The following is a 20,697-nucleotide window of genomic DNA, read 5'->3' as shown; positions in this document are numbered from 1 at the left end:
GTCGAGTGACTGTGAATCACACATCAGAAATGTGTCACATCACTAAATATTAGCGCCAGGTCAGTGGAAAAACTTTGTGAAAACCACAGATTTGGGAGTCTGAGAAGAAGGGGGAGGTTGTTTGAGGATTAGAGACTGCAGTGGATCAGCTGGCTGCCCCGAATTCATCATTCAAATATCCCAGGAATGTTGATATGCCTTTTCATGTTGGGAAACATGAAACCTGATGGGGGCGCTCTTTCATGCCACCACCTCCAACCACCACTATTATCCAACAGGTTGCTAGGTGAACAGAGGAGGAACTTAACGGCAGGTTCAGGTTGGAGTGAGCAAGTGCGAGTATAACCTGTCATCACACTTTAACCTGCTGCTGTTACTACTGCAGCTGCTGCCGCTGAGGAAATACCACTTTAATCCAACTTTGACATAGACTGACTCTGTTATTCTACAAGCTCTGAAGGTGTTTAGTTGTGAGGAGTATTTTTCTAAAGCAGCAGCAGAAATTGGGCTCTGATCTGCTTCACTGACCTTCCCTGCGTTTTTTTTCTTCCTTCGACTCTGTACAAAGAAGGATCTGTTGTGTTGCTGCTGCTGCTGCTGCTGCAGGTGGATAACTGCGCTCAGGTAATGTAACCCGAAACTGAACCATGTGACCAATGGCGATTTGAAGAGCAGTAGAGAGAAGAAGAAGAAGAAAAAAAAAGCTGCTTTACATAAAACACCAACAGGTGTGCTGCACAGGCTGATAGTGGAGGATCTTTTCCTGTTTATGTTATGCCTGAAACCACCATTTTTCCTCAGGTTGACTAAACCATGACAAGGTGAGGCGGAAGCCGTGAAGAAGAGTCGAACCTGCTCCGTGTTTCCAGTTTGACTGTGACCACCTGTGAACAGCTGGATCAAGGGTGAGTCACCTGTGAAGCATATTACAATGTAACCACGTTGTTGTTATTGTTGTTGCTGCAAGTGAAAAGAAAGAGGATAACACTTTTAAAGTTGTACTTTAAACATATGATCTATGAATAGCTGTATTTGTTCCTGTGGTCTGAGCAGGTTTTTATGATTCAGCACCAGGCTGACTGACTGACTGACTGACTGTGTGACTCACTGCTTCTTATTATACCAGAGCTTCACAGAAAGGTTTCATGCTCCTAAAAATCATGCAAATCCTCCAATGGCTCATGGCCAGATAGATAACAAAAAAAAAGATAATAACTTTGATAACTTTGAATTTAGTCCCTCTGTATAGATGTGTATACGTGTGTAATGCTCATTTCCCAGCATTAAAGTATGTTAATTAGGACCAAATACTCTGGAATAGTGTCAAATCTCTTAGTGTAACTTTAAATCACCCCCTCTTCTTCTTTGCTTTCACTTCAAGATAAGACAAATAAACTTGTTTTACTTTTATGTTTTTATTGAGTTTATGTTTTGTACCTTGTTGCTATGCCTTTACCTGTGTTAAGCACTTTGGTTGTTTTTAAATGTGCTCTAGAAATAAAGTTGACACTATTCCGGGGTAATCTTGGTCCTATGTTGAATTAATTTTACTGTCATTGTTATTATTATTATGTTATTATCAAAATAATATTTTTATTTTCATATGATGTGGTTAGGATTAGGTGAATTGGTCACTCTAAATTGACCGTAGGTGTGAGAGTGTGAGTGAATGGTTGTTTGTCTCTATATGTGGCCCTGCGATGGACTGGTGAACTGTCCAGGGTGTACCCCGCCTATCGCCCAATCTCAGCTGAGATAGGCACAGCACCCCCAGCGACCCTCTGGTGGAGGATAAAGCGGTAGATAATGGATGGATGGATGGATGATGTGGTAACAGATAAATGTTAACAGTGTGAATATCAAAGACTATACCCAGACAGTGGGCTGTGGCCCTGGTTCTCTACCAGAGTCGATTTCAACATATGAAATTCCTGTGTCTTCATCAGTTCAAGGAGGAAGACGCTACATTGTACCAGATGAAAATGGGGGCAAGCTGATGCCCTGAAGCTGCAGGGGCTGCAGTCTGCAGCTTACTCGTCCCCGCTGGCCAGGGGCAAAGATGGCAGCAGAAGCGGCGTCGTCGGCAGCAGCATGTCCGGATGTGCTGGCCCTTCTAAGAGCTGTGGTCGGGAGTGTTTTACTGCTCCTGCTGAGCACTGATCCGGTGTGGGGTGAGTCAGAAACCATGTCTTCATCCTCAGCACTCAGATAAAGTGTTCCTCTGACCACACCCACACACACACACACAAACACACACTAGTAAATCTCGTAATGATAAATATAAAGACGTTCCAGAGCAAATCTGAAACATGCACAGGCTTGTCAGCAAGAGCTGAAGTAAGAGATGAATTGTGGCAACTCTGTGCTTTTCATTTTGAAACAAAAATATTTACAAAATCTTATTTGGTTGCTCAACGATCAGAGCCTCTTTTTTTTATTCCCACTCTGCACCGCAGACCTCTGCCTCAATAATGGAATCACTTAATAAAACCACATAATGAAAACACAGTGTGTTCATTCAGGTGCTTTCGGCAGGTGCACAACTTTCAGTAATATGTAGTAAACATTGTCATGCGCCTTTGATCGCCAACTGAAGCATGTTTCAACAAGTCTAACTGTGCATGTGTGTGTGTGTGTGTATGTGTGTGTGAGAGTGACAGAGAGAGGGAAATGAAAGAGTTGGGATGACTCACATTGCTTCGGGACATAATGCAAATTTAACAATTAAATCCCATGTTTGTCAATGTTAATTTTGTGGCAGTGGTGACAAATAAAGTAAAGATTGGCCACTGTTTAGATTATTACTATTAGTAAATTAAATTGGCTCCCTGAGGACGACACTAACCCTCTACAGCAAAGGTATTAATCAGCAGCTGAATAAACGGTACCATCGAATTCTATATCCATCGTCCATCCATCTTCTACCGCTTTATCCTCCACATGATGATGGCAGGGGGTGCTGGTGCCAATCCCAGCAGATGTAGTGCAATAGGCGGGTTACACCCTGGACGGATTGCCAGTCCATCCACTCTCACGCTGCGGTGAAATGGCACTCTCAGATATAAGGGTTCCAAAAGGGTCCTTCTACAAGGGCTGAGGTTCTACCTGGAACCTTTTGCTTCTGAAGAACCCTTTCCCAAAGAAAGGCTTTTTCAATGGTTCTTGGTAACACTAATGGTTCCAGTAAGAACCATTTTGATCCAGAGAACCCTTTAAAACCCCTTTCCCCTTTAAAAGAGTTTTAAAAGGGTTCTTGGTGGAATGCTCCAAAAGGGTTCCAGGTTCTCTAAAAAAGGTTCTCCTATGAGGACAAGCCAAATAACCTTATATGGTTCTACCTGTCACTTTTATTTCTAAGAGTGTAGAGTGTAATTTTTCGTGTTTGAAAATATATCATTTAAAAAGTCAGTATACAGCCCAGCTCTATGGTGAAATTCACCAAGCTCAAGAGTAATGCTGAACTGAGGTCAGTTAAAAAACATCAACAAACATCAAAAGTCATCAGAAAATCTGTTTTTATCGTGGTTTGTTACAGAGACAGCACGTCCAGCAACAGTTACACAGTGTTGCATTAAGACAGGCTCTGTGTTCTATGAGGGAGAGTTTTAGCAGACATTATCAGTCACTGAATACTTTTTATTCCCCCGACCATGATAATAAAAAGAACAAAAAGAAGACAAGCAAAAAAGAAGGAAAGAAAAACACAGAACATTGTAATAAATCATTTCCTTCAAATCCTTGTGTGCAGGCAGAAGTAAGAACTTTTGGTGGCCTTACCTTACTGTTTACTTTACTGTTTTTATGTTTATACAATGACCTGTTTTGCTTAATATGATACATGTCCCGCAATCTATGTCAATATTAAATTGAAGACACTAATAATACATGCACCCAAACAGGAACAAACAAATCATCATATTTCCATCCTGTATTTGTTTAGTATCTTATATCGAAGGAAATTGGATTATTATTCCACGTGATTTCATTTCATCTGCTGAGGTTATTCCATAAATTCGAGACAACAGTATTTAGTCTTTGTTTGTTTTTAAACATTCAAATTCCTTGTTAACCATATTTGCTTTCCCTCAACTGAAGCAACCCCCTGGATGAATGACTTTGTGCATGAGTTGTGCTTTTTTTTTTTTTTTTGTAAAGTCAACTAGATCTTTGTATTTGAGCGTTTTCAGTTTGATAAAGAGTTGGTTAGTCTGTACTGGATCTGTATATTAGTTAGTTTTATATGATGTTCCCTCATTCTTCCACAGCAGTGCAACTTACTTTTTCTAATATGACTTTTTGAGCATGAATGTTTCCCCTCTTGTCCTGTCTCCCCCCTCCCCCACCTGTTATCAGGTTGTACTTTTGCCCTTGTAAAGTTTACTATTTGCCACCAGTGAATGATTGACTCAGGAAATGCAATCAGGCTTGATTTGAAATGTGTGTCTCTCTCTGTAAAGTAATGCTGAACACAAACAAACACAACAACAGGGCATCGGAGGGTTGTTGTTTTTTTTCTTCTTCCCTCCTCTCCACATTATGATCCAGTGTGTGCTTTGACTCAGCTGACTCTGTAGCTGCAGTGTACTGTACATTCCTGAACTTCTCCCCCGCCGCGGTCAGTCATCGGTCTCCTGCTCAAGTGGTCACTGTGTAGTTTCATGATGTCACTTTGTAATCACATGGCCGCTCATGGATAAAATACGTGGGAACAGCATTAGTACTGGTAGGATATCTGCAACCTTGAAAGTACGTCTCTCTCCACACCTGCTGTGTGTGTCGAAATAAGGTCACCACAAAGATATGATTAAAAGATACAGTTGTTTAAGGTCAAAGTAGGTGTTTTTGTTTGATTGTTTAGCCATTAGTGGAGAGTGATTTCCTCTGTTTTTACATTTAAAGGTCCCATATCAACTTTTTAATCATTTAAATCCTTATATTTGGGACTCTGGAGATCCTAGCAGTCGGCAAAGTGTGAAAAAGATGACTCACTCATGTTTTTGTGGTCCTCCTCAGTCTAAGTACAGGAGATTAAACACATGATGTTGACTTACGCACACATTGGGACGTCACAATGCGCTAAATTCCTGGAATTGTTGTCTCGCGGAGCTCCGCTTTGTGCGTTAAACATGCGAGAGTGCTGGAGAGGGCAACGGTATCCGAAAACCGGAAGTCCGCTAAGTCTGCGAAAAGTTCTATTCTTGGCTCCACAGTGCAGCACAGAGTCCTACACAAACTTCCAGCCTCAGAGGATTTATCTGTCCAGTGGATACATGTTATATATGACTGCAATGTGCCTGCAAATGATCACTTTTCCAAATGCTAACTGCTGTTAGCTCCCAGTAGCTAATGTCATTTCCTGTCTCTTAAGTTTCGTTTGACTTTTTTTTTTAAGGTGGACCTTTAAGGTGGACCTAAAGAGATACTACTAAACAAAGCATTCTGTGTTCTTCGGTATTTTGACCAAAGCATGTCACAGACATGTTCATTAGGACACCAACTAGTTAATGAGAAATAGGGTATAATATGACCCCTTTCAACAATGCTTTCTGTAAGGATAACACTGTATGCACACTCTTAGCAGGTGGAAAGAAATAACTTGGCCTTGTCGGAGTTAACAAAATCCACTTACTGGTGCCTCTGAAGTTTACTAATTAACAAACTGCAGGTCAGTGTTTAATCCGGCACTATTAACCAGACACGTGTCAGCAAAAATGTGGGCATATTTCTTTAAACTCATCCTTCTAAGACTGATAGAATCCAGACGCTCACACATTAGTTTGTATGAACACTAAAAACCTTTAAAACAACTAGTTGAAGAGGTACTGCAGAGGATATTTAATGGTTAACATCAAAGGCTGTGTTATCTTAAAATGTGATAAACATCATGACCACAAAAGTCTCTGCTCTTTTTTTTTTTTACAGGGAATAGCACCACCCCAGCAAGTAACACCACCTCCAATGAAAATGTGAGTGAGAAAAACTTCAGTGAATAATAACAAAAGAAAAATATCAAGCACTTTCACCAAATTGATCCCTGTGCTGTTTCTGTTTTACCATTTTTTTTTTTCAAGGGTACAAATATTGCGGCCATTGTGGCCCCCACTGTCACGCTGGGTGTCCTGCTCATAATCCTGGCTGTCCTCGGCTGGCTCTTCTGCATGGTGAAAAAGAAGAGGCAGACTGAAGGGACGTACATGCCCAGCGCTGAGGAACAGTCCGGCACACACAGCGCGGCTGCACCGGACGCACTGAAGCTACCGAAGGAGGAGAGGCTCATCTGAGATACACTGTGGTCCCTCGTGTTCAAACAAAAATGTGCACAGCAGTCTCTCGTCTTTGAGCTGATCGAAGAAAGAGAAAGAGTCTCTCAGGACTGAGAGGACAGAGTGCCAAGTCTGAGGCGCCTTAAACTGCTTCATGTGTGGTTCCGCGAGGAGAAGCAGCTGGATGCAACTTCCAGTGGATTTTAATACAGTCCAACATTTCAATTAGGTTTTCTAATTTCTTCTGCACAAGTGAAACTGAAATGACAGTATTTTATCCCCTGTAATAATTGTAGTTTTCACACACGTTCCTGTTTTAGCTACACCTCGATGATTTGAATCTTCACTGTTCCTTTGCCTCAAATGATTTTTTTTTTTTTTTGCCACAGAGAGTCCTGAGAAGTTCACACCGGGAAAATATACCCGGGAAAATATACCCAGCAAACACAAACCAGCTGTTTACACTTTTTGACTAACAAATGTTAAGCTTAAGTCATTTCATCTGATCAACAGTGCAGCGATCGAGCGGAGATGTTTTACACTGTCTGTCACAACATATTTATTAATGTTTATGTCATGTTTGAGTAATTAAACGTCACAGCATTTTACCGAGATCTTGTGGGCCACATTGTGTATAGGATCATTTGCATGGTATGCAGTTAAAATTAGATTAAGGGTATGGAGTAGTGGAATATGTGTTTATTTATTTATTTCAAACATGTAATGCCACACTCATGTTTGAAATGGGGTAGGAAGAAGTATTAACTTATTTAATCCTACCCCTTGATCTTGAATTATATTCTCTCTTGGACCCCTATATATATTATATTATATATATATATATATATATATATATATATATATAAATTGTTGTCTATATCACTTTATTAACATATTACAAATATAGACGACCATTCACAGTTGACATATAAATAATTATCTGGATTATATTTCTAACATATACTATTCACAGCAATAAAACATGATCTATATTAGATCATACTGCACATGGAGAGGACTATTCACAGCAGTAATTACAGTTTACAGAATACAGATTAATACACATTTGTTTTTCACCTAACCATATTCCTGTACCTTGTAAAAATAACCCACCATATAGTTCCTTTAAATTGGATTAGGTTCCAGCTTTGTTTTAATTCCACATTTGGCTTGTTCCATAATTTTACACCACAGACTGAAATATAAGACTTTAAATAGTTAAGGCAGCTCTGAGAAAAAGTGTAAACAGGGTCGTCCTCAGGCATCGGTGCAGGGAATGTTTTAGGATGATAAAAAGTGCAACGCAGATAAGCACCGAGAGTGAAAAGTTCAGGCCCTCAGAGCACCTGAGGAAATCACTGCAACAGTGAAGCCATTGTTTCATGACTTTAATGAAGAAATGTTAAGTTTGTCTGATCTTTTACGTACAGGCCTTTAATCACTTAATCTCAGTATTTGGAACTATAGACAAAAGGCCACATACTTTTACACCAACTTATCCCTTTTTATACATACTGTAGTTTTCTGTCAGTAGCTTTGCACATATTAGATGTGAACATACATTTGCTATGCTTATTATACATGAATATATATTACATTACATCATATCAAGTTGATTTTTAAAGTCAGAAGTGAAATTTCCCACTTTAAATTATAGAGGACATCAAGGCAGGATTTAGTTTTTCAAAGAGGACAGTCCTCTTCCAAAGTGTCCATATGGTGATTTGTATCTGGATTACCAGCAAAATCGAATCATTTCTCACATGGCTGTATCTCCAGAAAATAAAAATGCATCCTTATTGGGTTGTGATGCTTTTATCTAGATGTCTTTCATGCACAGAGTTCTGAAGAACAACTTTCACATTCAGTGAGACGCCTCACTGATAAGACATTTATCTGTCATTGCGCTGATTGGGAGAGAAGAAGTAGTGTTGATATGAACAGGAAAAAAAGAAAGTTCTTTATCAGGACAGCTATAAAACTTTTTTTTTTTTACTGTGAGCTGTTGTAATAATTGTATTTATGGCACATCAGTGTCCTACCACGTGTTTCTTTACTTAGTATGTGACCCATATTTCAAGCTGCACTGCATACCTTTGTTTACGAACTAGGTCGGCATGATTAGCACCTATGTCCTGCTTCATGTGACTGTTTTTATTTCCTCTTTTCGGATCGTTCACTTCTCACAGAACGTAACACATTAACGACTATTCTGCATTTGAATCAAACATAATGTTTGCGTTGTGACCCTTAGAAGGTTGTGAATCACCTACCACGTGATGCCTGGTAATGTCAGAGTACACAGGAAAACAAATCAATAAAAATATAGTTATTTAATAAAAACTCGAGACGTAGTGAAAGTAGTGAGACTTTTTAATCATTCTCCATTTTCAGGGCTTCGCAGTTGCAGTTGCTGTTGAGTTTGGCAAAGCAATGACACCACAGATGGAAGGATGCAAATGATTTAGTGCAGTTACAACATAGAAAAAACGTCTTTAACCAAGAACTTCACTAGTATCTCTTAACACCAATGTCTAACACTAGAGCAACAGCGATCTAGATGGTGACTGTTTTTCAGTGTGATGAAATGGATGAGGTGAAAGGACTTTTGGCAGATGGGTGGACGGAGGGTTTAGGCGACTTCCTCCTCTCCTTCTTCTTCAAACTCGCCCTCCTCGGCGGTGGCGTCCTGGTACTGCTGGTACTCCGACACCAGGTCGTTCATGTTGCTCTCAGCCTCGGTGAACTCCATCTCATCCATGCCCTCGCCTGTGTACCAGTGAAGAAAGGCCTTGCGACGGAACATGGCGGTGAACTGCTCAGAGATGCGCTTGAACAGCTCCTGGATGGCTGTGCTGTTGCCGATGAACGTGGCGGCCATTTTGAGACCGCGTGGTGGGATGTCACAGACCGCTGTCTTCACATTGTTTGGGATCCATTCGACAAAGTAGCTGCTGTTCTTGTTCTGCACGTTCAACATCTGCTCATCCACCTCTTTCATGGACATGCGGCCCCTGAACACGGCGGCCACAGTGAGGTAGCGGCCATGACGGGGGTCACAGGCAGCCATCATGTTTTTGGCATCGAACATCTGCTGGGTGAGCTCTGGCACAGACAGGGCACGATACTGCTGGCTCCCTCTGCTGGTGAGGGGGGCAAAGCCCGGCATGAAGAAGTGAAGACGGGGGAACGGCACCATGTTCACTGCTAATTTACGGAGATCGGCGTTGAGCTGCCCGGGGAAACGCAGACAGGTGGTCACACCACTCATGGTGGCGGACACCAAGTGGTTGAGATCTCCATAGGTGGGGGTGGTGAGTTTGAGTGTGCGGAAGCAGATATCATAGAGAGCTTCATTGTCAATGCAGTAGGTCTCATCAGTGTTCTCCACCAGCTGGTGGACAGAGAGGGTGGCGTTGTAGGGCTCCACCACAGTGTCAGACACCTTAGGAGAAGGCACCACACTGAAGGTGTTCATGATACGATCGGGGTACTCTTCACGGATTTTGCTGATGAGCAGCGTGCCCATGCCAGAGCCAGTGCCACCACCAAGGGAATGAGTGAGCTGGAAGCCCTGCAGGCAATCGCAGCTCTCTGCCTCTTTCCTGACTACATCCAGGACAGAGTCCACCAGCTCAGCTCCCTCAGTGTAGTGGCCCTTGGCCCAGTTGTTTCCTGCTCCGCTCTGGCCTATAATCGAGAGTTTTACAATTTAGTGAGCTGATGCAGGAAACAAAGAAAGTGATTATAGGTCATTTCATCATCATTAGCTCACCAAAGACAAAGTTGTCAGGCCTGAAAATCTGTCCAAAGGGGCCAGACCTGACCGAATCCATCGTACCAGGCTCCAGATCCACCAGGATGGCTCTGGGCACGTACTTCCCACCTGAAATCAGGCAAAACATAGACATGGATGCATATCATTGTGCACAGCAGGATAGCTGGGTGAATAAGAGGAGGAATGAGATTGATCGTTTTGCTGTGTGTCTATTTAAGGTGAATCTGTAGGCCTACCTGAGGCCTCATTATAATAGACACTGATCCTATCTAGCTGTAGGTCGCTGTCTCCATGGTAGGCACCGGTGGGATCAATGCCATGCTCATCACTGATCACCTCCCAGAACTGAAAGAAAAATAGGCGTGGTGTGAGAAGCATAATTAAGCTCAAGCAATAATAATAATCACAGTAATAAACGCTAACAATGTATTATTCTTTCAAATAAGTAGCAGTTTGCAGACTCCCAGCCCCCGAAAGTACCTATTTGAGCAGTCAAGCAGATGATCAATCAATGATCTAGCAGGTTGATGCCATTAGAAAAACCATTAGAAAACGGATTAATGTGATAAAACAACACGTTTCCCAACAAACCAAAATGATTCTGCTTTAAGGGAAATGTTCCCGAAGCTGAAAAATAAGAAAGCTTGTAAAAAAAAAATCACTCATTCAAACCGATGAATCGATGATCAAAACAGTTAACAATTCATTTAGTAATCGATTAATAATGGATTCCTTGAATAATGGTCGCAGCCCTAGTAGATAAAGAAAAAATGGGATAAAAATAGGACATAGATGAAAAAGGGGGAGGGGAGGCTGCTGTCATTAGGCTGCATTACTACTCAAGTCAATGGTGAGATCACTGCACTGAGCAAAAAAATGCAATCACATCAAATGTAATTTTGAATGCATTAATTGAATGCATATATGTCTTTAGCATGGATATTTCTGTCAATAGTACAATTAATACTCAAAATCTATGTGTTTTTTTAGCCCGGTGCTGCAGGGAATAAATCCTCTGATTTTTCTCAATTTTCTACAAAAAACCTTCAATGGAGAACATAAAAAAACACCCCGTCATGCTGTGTTCCTTCTAGAAAATTCCGGTAGGATGGATGGATGGATTAGAAAGCTGCAGGAACACTTCATATTGAACTAAACCGAGCAGAGAAATAAATGAATCCAAAATAAAATCATATAAGTACCTTTGCTCCGATCTGGTTTCCGCACTGACCGGCCTGCAAATGCACAATTTCGCGCATCTTGAAAGGAGTGAAAAGAGGAGGACGGTCGAGCAGGAGAGGAGAATCTGTGCAGCAGCAGCAGCAGAAGCGGATAATGGCTCCCGTTTGTAGTCGATTACAAGGGAGTCGAGGCTCCGCCTCTGGAAGCGTCTACTGGGCTAAAGCGGTGGTGCAACTTGACGTCATCGCCATGGCAACCACAGAGCGGAGGAGAGAGGGCGGAACCAAGATCTGTGGAAACGGCGGATAGGATGTGAGGAGGTGACATCATCGTTGACTTTTATTTTTTGTAAAAAAAATTTGTATTTAAACTTCTCATTTACAACACTAGTGTGTATGGAAGCCCTGAACAAAATAAAAAAATGAACATTAGTAAGTCATGATTATCAGATACTAAGTTATAATATATACTAATTCCATCCATCCAACCATCCATTTTCAACCACTTTATCCTTATCCTGTGCCAATCTCAGCTGACATAGGGTGATAGGCAGCTTGCCAGTCCATCGCTAGGCCACATATAGAGGCAAACAACCATTCACTCTCACTCTCACACCTACGGTCGATTTAGAGAGTTCAATTTACCTAATCCCCATATTGCATGTTGTTTTTGGACTGTAGGAGGAAACGTGACAAACTGGAGAAAACCCACGCACACACGGAACATGCAAACTCCATGCAGAAAGGCCCTTGTCCCAAACAGGGCTCGAACGATGGGTCTTGCTGCAAAGGCAAGAGTGCTAACCACGACCCCAGCCGTGTGGCCTACTCAGAAGTCATAATTACAAAATAGTGTCCCAATATTATGACGTAGCATCTCATAATTATGACTTGGGTAGGCAGGGCTGTTTGAAGGAATTTGGGGGCCCCAAGCACAATGGACATGTAAGAGGGGCCCCCTTGAGGGGGATCCCAATAACAGCATCATTGCACTTTACTGCATTGACTATCAAAGGGGTGCTCACACGCATTTTGTAATGCATAGAGGATTTTGGCATTCATTAGTTTTATGGAATTTGTGTATTTTTGGATGTTATTATAAAAGCATCCATCCATCCATCCATCCATCCATCTTCTTCTGCTTATCCGGGGCCGGGTCGCGGGGGCAGCAGTCTGAGAAGGGATGCCCAGACTTCCCTTTTGCAGGACACTTCCTCCAGCTCCTCCGGGGGGACCCCAAGGCGTTCCCAGGCCAGCTGAGTGACATAGTCACTCCAGCATGTCCTGGGTCTTCCTCTGGGTCTCCTCCCGGTGGGACATGCCCGGAACACCTCCCGAGGGAGGCGTCCAGGGGGCATCCGATACAGATGCCCGAGCCACCTCAGCTGGCTCCTTTCAATGTGGAGGAGCAGCGGCTCTACTCCGAGCTCCTCCCGGGTGACAGAGCTCCTCACCCTATCTCTAAGGGAGCGCTCTGCCACCCTGCGGAGAAAACTAATTTCAGCCGCTTGTATCCGGGATCTTGTTCTTTGGGTCATAACCCAAAGTTCATGACCACAAAAGCAATTATTGTAAATATTGGTGTATTTTTTGCCTTGTGGATGAAAGATTTGGCTAGAATAAGCAAAGCATAAGGTCCAGTTTCGTGGTCTTTATTATTTTACCAAAAAATAATATTGATATCATTTATTGTGGTAACAACTCTGTAGCATAACCATTCCACGAAGTCTTTGTAGAACAATTGAGTATGAGAGCATGAAACAAAGAGGGAGTTCTGATGTTTCAATGACGCTTTTACAAAAAACGCAATCATTTATTCGAAGCCAAATTATGACATATGAGATTTGCTGGAGGGGTAAATAACACTCATTATTTTGAAGTGGGAGTTGACGCATGCCCTGCCAACTGGTACACAGTAAATAAATATATAAATCTGCTGCAGTCACACTGTTTTGCCTCTTCAGGTGAGTTATAAGGTTAGTTTTAGTTTTACTGTCTGTGTACTTTATAGTAGCAAGACACGTTTTACATATCGCTCCTGACTTTGTGTTTTACGTCTCTCTTGCCAAACACCCACATAAAGTATGTACAATTTAAGAGAAATTGAAATGTTGAAACACTAAATGATCAACATTTAAAAAGCCATTCCACTAATGCATTTGCTTCATGCACATTCATGTGTCAATTTGATGATATTGCAATATTTGGTATTAATGTGCTATTCAGTAAATACAGGGCCAGTATATCCGACGCAAATGGGCCTGGATGAAGTGATTGACGTGAGAAACTGTAAGGGTTGAACCTTTTTTGTTAAATGAAATGAAATCAAAAATGTAAAATGAATGGATCAGCTTCAGAGAGTGACCACATGAGCTGGTTTAAAAGTTAAATACACATTAACTTTTCTCTACTCTTCAGACAGAAAACAGAATCACCAATAGCTTAAAAAATAATCTGCACCCTAACGCCTGAAGGCCATGACGCTTCACTGTACGTCATTGGATGTTCACACCCTAAAATCAAAGACAAACATAACATTTGTCACTTGGAAAGACAACCTGAACCTGCTTCAACACCTCCACATGTTGTCTGTGTTCTGTAATTTAACATTCTGCTTTTGTATTATAGATATGGAAGTCTTTTTTTTTTTTTTTTTAGGAAAGTAATAAATCTGTTCCTCTCATTCTCTGTTGCATATATTTGAGCAAACATGACCAGCAGGCACACGATATATACAATGTTGTATTATGTAAATCATTTTTATGTGAATATTGACAATGCATAAAAACAATGAAACTTCAGAGAGTGGTTGTGATGGTATGGCCTTCGTGCTAAAAACATTATCCGAGCTGGTTTATCCTGTTCAGTTAAAACCTCACCTGCAAAAAGGCAGAAACCAGCTCTCCTGTGAACACAACAGTGCAGTGCAGTACTTTGCATGCAACTGGTGCATGAAATTTGTAACCAGTATTTTATATTCACTTTATCATCCCTTGTTTAAATGACCAGACACTGACTCACCAAATAGCCTGAAATGTTTGTTTGTGCTTGTTTGGCTTGGGCTGATAAAGTGGAAGCCAACGCTGAAACATTCACATTCATATATCCTGTGTGGTTGCATTCCAATGCATGTCCTACCTTACTTACCCGTTTTTAGACCTGACCAATAGGGCTTTATTTCCTGTTTCCCGACGCAATCTTTTTCACTCTGCCACATGATTTAAGTTACTCCCACTCAAGTCATGCACAGGAAAACCAAGAGCATTTGCTACAGTCTGTCAAGAACAATAGAACTTCTTCACAACCGCAAGATAGGCGGTTTGTATACTCTGAAGCTAACGCAGCACTCTAAATTATTGAGTGACGGGGGGATTCATTAAGGACGCGTGCTGTGGAAAACTGTGGATTTACTCTCACTGTACATGGCAAGGCTATGATCATGTCACTGCCAGAGGAGGATCTGACATGCCCGGTGTGCTGTGACATCTTCACAGACCCTGTCTTGCTGTCATGCAGCCACAGCTTCTGCAGGGTCTGCCTCAAGCGTTGCTGGGAAACAGGTATACGCGAATGTCCGGTGTGCAGACGGAAAGCCCCCAAGTCCAGTCCTCCCTCCAATCTGGCTCTTAAAAATGTCTGTGAGGCTCTTCTGCTGGTCAGGGACCAGTGCGCGGAGGCACTGGAGGACCAGACGAACTGTAGCCTGCACGGTGAGAAGCTGAAACTCTTCTGTCTGGTTGACAAACAGCCCATCTGTGTGGTGTGTCAGTATTCTAAACTTCACAAGAGCCACAGCTACTCACCCATAGAGGAGGCAGTGCTGGACTGCAAGGTAAGGGTTGTAAACAAAGTGTGTGTGTGTGCGTGTGTTTCACAATAGTATTTTAACAGCAGCGCACTATAACCACCGCTGCTGTTTTTGCTAAAGTGAAGTATGTACTGTAACACCTAAAGCCAGAATGCTGTTCTGCAAGTCTGTCCTGATAATCCGCATTGTGAGTGATCAATGGCTAAAGTGGTATCTAAAGTACTTAAGGGTTTTTGCTCTCTGCTGACTGAAGTCTGTTTCATTCTCAGGATGAACTCGCTTTATCCCTTAAAACCTTGCAAGACAAATTGGAAAACCTCAAAAGAATTCAGAAGACGTCTGCAGTCATGTCCACGTACATCAAGGTAACTCGCGATGACCCGACGCGTCTTACATATTTCTCTTGAATTGCAAATAATCTGCCATAATCTCTGACAGAGTCAGGCAGAGGAGACAAAGAGATTGATCAGAAGCCAGTTCGAGCAGCTCCATCAGATGCTCAGCCAGGAGGAGTCGGACAGATTAGCAGCGGTGAAACAAGAAGAGGAGGAGAAGATTGCAGGAATGAAGGATAAGATTAAAGAGCTTTCCGCAGAAGTGCTGTCCCTCACGGACACAATCTCGGTCATACAGGAGCAGCTTAAAGAAGAGGACATGGTTTTGTTGAAGGTTTGCATTGTCAACTTTATCTTTTATATCAGTGTTTCCAAAAAAAAGTCCCACTGTGACATTTCTTTTTTTCCCCCTACAGAATTTTAAAGCCACCGATGATAGGTAAGGTCACCAAAATGACATGTTGATGCTATAGTGTGTTAACTGTGGCATTTTGTCAATGAAAACTATCTATTGTTTTGACAGAAGCAACAGCTTTGTGCTTGGATCAGATAACATGTCTGGATTACTGATCGACACAACCAAGCATCTCTGCAACCTCAAATACATAGTTTGGGAGAAAATGCTGGACCACATTGACTACAGTGAGTTCATTTTATTTTTATTCTCCTTCAGGTTTAGTTACTTAAAGATTATGGAGCAGGTACAACTCACACCCTATTTGACTTGTGTCTTTTTGGCTCATGTCCCATCTTTTAGCTCCAGTGACTTTGGACCCAAATACAGCACACCCCTGCCTCATCCTGTCTGACAATCTCACTTCCCTCCACTACTCGAAGCAGCCCAGTTGTTGCCCGGACAACCCAGAGCGTTTCCACATGAGTGCTGAAGTGGTAGCCATGTCCCCGCTTGGTTCAGGAAGTCACCACTGGGTCGTGGAAACGGGAAGTAATCAGGACTGGCTCCTGGGCGTGGCCTCCTTGTCTGTACCCCGGAACGTTGAAGTCTCCGCTCGGCCTGAAAATGGCTTCTGGACTTTATGTTTCAGAGATGGAGAGTTCAGAGCCATGACCTCGCCACCCACCCCACTGGCACTTTCAAGAATGCCAAAACAAATCAAAGTGCAACTGGACTACAACAAAGGGACGGTGTCTTTTTTTGACCCCGCCGACAACACAGTTGTTTTTACATTCACACACACATTCACAGAAACGCTTCTTCCATATTTTTATACACAGAGTAGTCATCCACTGAGAATAATGCCCGAGAAGGTACTTGTCACAATGCTGCGTCAACAGTAGGGTCAATGAGTTATTGTAAGACATAGAAGGAGGGGGAGAGAGAGAAGATAGAGTGAAGGTAAAAGAATATCAATTGATACAGAGAGTTATCTCTCTCTCTTACAATAATGCTCCCAGAAAACAGCTGTACAGCTTCCAGGCTCTTACTTCCTTACATTTGTGATGTCACAACAGACACACAAGCAAACCATCACTTCCTAGACTATCTGGCATATGGGTAAAGGGCATGAAACTTCCACCTTGTGCTGGTCAACCAATCACAGTTCAGTTTCCAATCAGGGCAAGCTCCGATTGCTATCTGTTCACAGTCACCAACCCTCCCACATCGTTTTTGCTGTGCTCAGAGCCATCAAGTACGTCTCAGCTCCACAACGACTGAGTGGAGCAGAGAGGTATTTGGTGGCTCTGAGATGCATCAGAACCACATTGCACTTCCACTTCTGTTCAGTCTGGTCACAATGCGTCTCCGACCACCACCCAAAGTGGTTTTAGAGATCCGATAACAATCTGTCCTTGGGTGTTGCAATCTGATTGCAATCCAATCACAGTAAAATGCATTTTAATGCAAGGTGTAAAGTAGGCCTCAGAGACAATAGGAGTGGAACAGTTCGGTATGATACGGTACATATTTTTTTGTGTTTCCATTAGGAATTGTACCAAAATCGTTCCATTTTTCATAACCCTTGCTTTGGGGTACCAGAGTAATGGTACAGGTGGAGCTAGACCCACGGCAGTCAGGTGCTTGGGCGACAGAAAAGAGACACTCTTCTCATCACCTGCAAACATCTTGACAACTTTTCTTAGAATAATCTTCTTTTGGGGGGAAGCTGTCCAGGTTCCAAGACAGTCACATTTCCATCTTCTATCATATTAAATTACAATAACATAGAAAGCCAGTGAGGAGGTCAATCCTGACCTTGAGTTGGCATGTTCTGGGTTATCTTCCTTCTAGGTTGGGGGTGGTGAGGGTTTTATGGGGCCTGTTGCACAGCAGTCGTTTGAAAGGTCACAGAAAATCTCAGGTGTAAATAATCAAATGAATCATGGTTGTGTTACATTTACCTTTCTCAGTTTCAGGGTGCATGCTGGTTCACTGTCACACTGTCCTCTCGTACATGAACTTAACAGAACTGTCATTTTTGTAATGTAATCCGCAACACCTGTGCTTTTTCCTGCTAAAACATGTCAAAATGACTGCCATCCCACCTTCTGTCTGACAAGATAACCAGTAAAAGATGGAGGGATGATGCAAACAACAAAAATCTATTGTTAAACTGCAGGAGTTAATCAGGACATAAACATTCCTAAACCTCCAGTGAATGCCTTGCAACACTTCCAATGAATAACTCCCAATCAAAATACCTTTTTTTTTATGCAGAAGTTTAATTGCAGATTTAACAACAAAGATGTTGCTCGACCTTGTTGTAAAGCTGTTGCTAAGTTAACATACAGCAAGTATCTGCAATATGTTGATATTGCTATCTAACTTAGACTAAAGAAAGCCAAAAAGTGCATTTCCCCAAATATACAATAATTTTAATAGTCACATTCACAAAAGTTAGCATCATAGCTCTTCCAAATTCCCTTTCTTTCTTACACATGCACTCATAGCAGTTTTGCATTGTTTGTGTGGACACTCATAGACATAATGCATTCCTGAGCCCCTTGCCCTAACCTCAACAATAACATCTAAATGCTAACCCTAACCTAAATCTGACCCTAACCCTAAAAACAGGCCTTAATCCTCCAAAATTGTGCAGACCAGCCAAAATGTCCTCACAAAATACTTTTGCTTGACAATTGGTTCTTGTGCACATTCAGGGTTTATGAATGGTAGAGTGTGTTTTTCTCTTGTACACTTGATGGTGCCAAAGCCTCACAAATGTTTTGATCTGATGACAGCATGAACAGCTGGTTTTGCATGTGCAAAAAAAAGATGATAATGTTGAGACATTTATTTATCAGGTTTTTATTCAATTGAATAATAATAAAAAATCTTTATTTGGGCAAACTTCAAGTTATACATTCGTGTGATATTTTGTGCGAATATAAGTGTTCTGACAGCAATATTCTGAATAGTTTGATAATTACAATACACATGACAGAAGTAAAGAGGCTTAGAATTAGTGACTAAAATAAACATTCATTCACAGATAGTTTAACAGTTTTAGCAACAAATGGAATCCACGGCATCCACGACACATTCAGTGTCTGATATTTTGAAGTTTATCTCAAGCTGTTTGGTTTTGCGCTGGTGGGCTTTTTTTATTTTCTGGGGTAAAACAGGAAAAACACTTCTTAACCCAGCTGTCAGGGATGAAAGGCACTTTCTCCAGACGACACAGGTAAACAAGTGGCTGGATCGTGCTGCTGATGTTGAGGAAGGCGAAGCCGACAGGCTGCACGTAGCAGCGAAACGCATCAGGGGAGTAGTAATCTTCAAATGGGAAGAGTGCCACGGGAGGCAGGTAGTTAAACACAATGATGCAAAGGATAGAGAGCACCATCTTAAAGGCTTTCCTCTTCATAGGGTGCATCTCATCTTTTCCTGCACCACGGGACCTTTTCAGGGCGTACAGGATGCTCAGATTACACACAACCATCCAAGTAAACGTTGCCAGGATCTCACCTGTGAACACCTTCTCAAAGTTGGGGAGGCCTCCCACTGTCTTGGCTGCTGAATAGGCGAAGGTGAGGCAGAGGACAACCACAGAGAGGCTTAACCTGTACTTAATGTCTTTGAGCTGCCCAAACTGAATTGGAAAGACCACAGCTATAAATCGATCCAGGCAGATGCAGGAAAGAAACAAGGGCCCGCTGGTGTCTTTCACACCATAGGAGAACTTAATGGCGGACCACACTCCTTTGCTCTTCCAGAGGTAGAGGTTCAATAATATGATAGGGGGTATGCAGCTGAAGTAGGCATCCATGAAGGCCAGGCAGCCCAGGAATATGTCTGAAGTGGAGGGTTCTTTGCGATTGCGAATGAGGACGGCAAGGACAAGCACGTTGGCGGGGATTCCCACAAACACATTGATGCACTGCAGGGTCAAGTCAAAGAGAATGCCCTCGTGCAGATCTTCACAGCCATCAAACACGCTGAAGGGTTTTACCGTGGCGTTGATTTCAGCCGTGGTATTGAGAGGGAGCTTGGTCGGAACGGAAGTCACGTTGAGCGGTGAAGATACATTGTTCTCCATGTTTCGACTGCAGAATCTGATAGGAGGATAAGAGGTTTAACTATATCAATTTATCTCTCAATGACAAACACTAGTTTTCTATTAATGCCAGGGTTCTAGGGATCGTTCATGTGTTTTGAAGCATAGCTGTAATGAGGTTGTGACACATTAATACTGCCATTTCTGTGAAAAAGAGATTTTTAGCAACATAAAAAAGGCTCACGCTAAAGGTCTTAAGTCTACAATGTTTTAAAGGTATGATTTCTGCTTTAGCTCACAGTTAGACAGCTCTTTCTGGCTGTAAACTGAAGTAAACTGCTCACTTTACCGTACCATAGTTCAGAGAGAAAATCAACAATTTTACATCATGGCACACAGGAATTGGTAATCCACTGCTGACTCCCACCAGTAAGCTAAAAACTTTACCTAAGTGATGCAAATTTACCAGGAAAGACAACAGTAGAAGTTGTAGTCTTTTGTTAAGTGGCCAAAATGTGTTTGTTTTTTCCGTTATCAGTAAGTATCTGGGCTGTGCTCAGCAACATGCTCATCACTTCAAAAAGTTGTGTACAATATTTTGCCTTCTTGCTCCATATTATATTATATTATATACACTCCTTTGTCATGACAAATGTGCTGTTGCTCATTAGAATCCTTTCTTCTAAGTTTGTTCCCAACAGAGAATGACACAGTTCCCTCAGAGACAAAACAAGGTTCTCCTCGGGCTGTTATTGTGTTATTGTATCTGTGCGCTCTCTCCTCTGGGATCCTTGATTCTCTGCATGTCGGGACACCGAACTCACTTAAGGGCGCTCATGATAAAGGTCCCGCCCTCTCACAGCACTATAAAAGGG

The 20,697-nt window shown here is 42.1% G+C and overlaps 4 protein-coding genes across 7 annotated transcripts; 2 read left to right on the top strand and 2 right to left on the bottom strand.

The window, feature by feature from the left end:
- Nucleotides 1–2,059: 2,059 nt before the first annotated feature.
- On the top strand, nucleotides 2,060–6,281 carry crb3a (crumbs homolog 3a; the record flags this gene model as incomplete). Its single annotated transcript, XM_083895845.1, has 3 exons — nucleotides 2,060–2,171; nucleotides 5,923–5,966; nucleotides 6,072–6,281. The coding sequence occupies 3 exons, from the start codon at nucleotides 2,060–2,062 to the stop codon at nucleotides 6,279–6,281; spliced, it is 366 nt and encodes a 121-aa protein (XP_083751971.1).
- A 2,614-nt stretch (nucleotides 6,282–8,895) lies between these two features.
- tubb4bl (tubulin, beta 4B class IVb-like) lies at nucleotides 8,896–11,300 on the bottom strand (the record flags this gene model as incomplete). Of its 4 annotated transcripts, XM_083896743.1 has the most annotated exons (5): nucleotides 8,896–9,018; nucleotides 9,877–9,953; nucleotides 10,039–10,149; nucleotides 10,278–10,386; nucleotides 11,244–11,300. In XM_083896743.1, the coding sequence occupies 5 exons, from the start codon at nucleotides 11,298–11,300 to the stop codon at nucleotides 8,896–8,898; spliced, it is 477 nt and encodes a 158-aa protein (XP_083752869.1). The 4 variants fall into 4 exon arrangements, with proteins under 4 accessions (XP_083752869.1, XP_083752866.1, XP_083752868.1 ...); XM_083896740.1 differs by having other exon boundaries at nucleotides 8,896–9,953; XM_083896742.1 differs by lacking the exon at nucleotides 10,039–10,149 and having other exon boundaries at nucleotides 8,896–9,953.
- A 3,355-nt stretch (nucleotides 11,301–14,655) lies between these two features.
- On the top strand, nucleotides 14,656–16,664 carry LOC310932517 (nuclear factor 7, brain; the record flags this gene model as incomplete). Its single annotated transcript, XM_083895844.1, has 6 exons — nucleotides 14,656–15,054; nucleotides 15,300–15,395; nucleotides 15,469–15,699; nucleotides 15,782–15,804; nucleotides 15,889–16,007; nucleotides 16,123–16,664. 6 exons carry the CDS (start codon nucleotides 14,656–14,658, stop codon nucleotides 16,662–16,664), a joined length of 1,410 nt encoding a protein of 469 aa, XP_083751970.1.
- A 2,231-nt stretch (nucleotides 16,665–18,895) lies between these two features.
- Nucleotides 18,896–19,864, bottom strand: LOC310932516 (G-protein coupled receptor 183-A-like; the record flags this gene model as incomplete). Its single annotated transcript, XM_083895843.1, has 1 exon — nucleotides 18,896–19,864. One exon carries the CDS (start codon nucleotides 19,862–19,864, stop codon nucleotides 18,896–18,898), a length of 969 nt encoding a protein of 322 aa, XP_083751969.1.
- Nucleotides 19,865–20,697: the final 833 nt, after the last annotated feature.

The sequence above is a fragment of the Microchirus variegatus genome (assembly GCF_963457635.1).
Source record: "Microchirus variegatus genome assembly, chromosome: 10".
NCBI classification, from domain to species: Eukaryota; Metazoa; Chordata; class Actinopteri; order Pleuronectiformes; family Soleidae; genus Microchirus; species Microchirus variegatus.
Note: the sequence above shows the minus strand (reverse complement) of the source record. Positions and strands in the feature narration are given on the sequence as shown.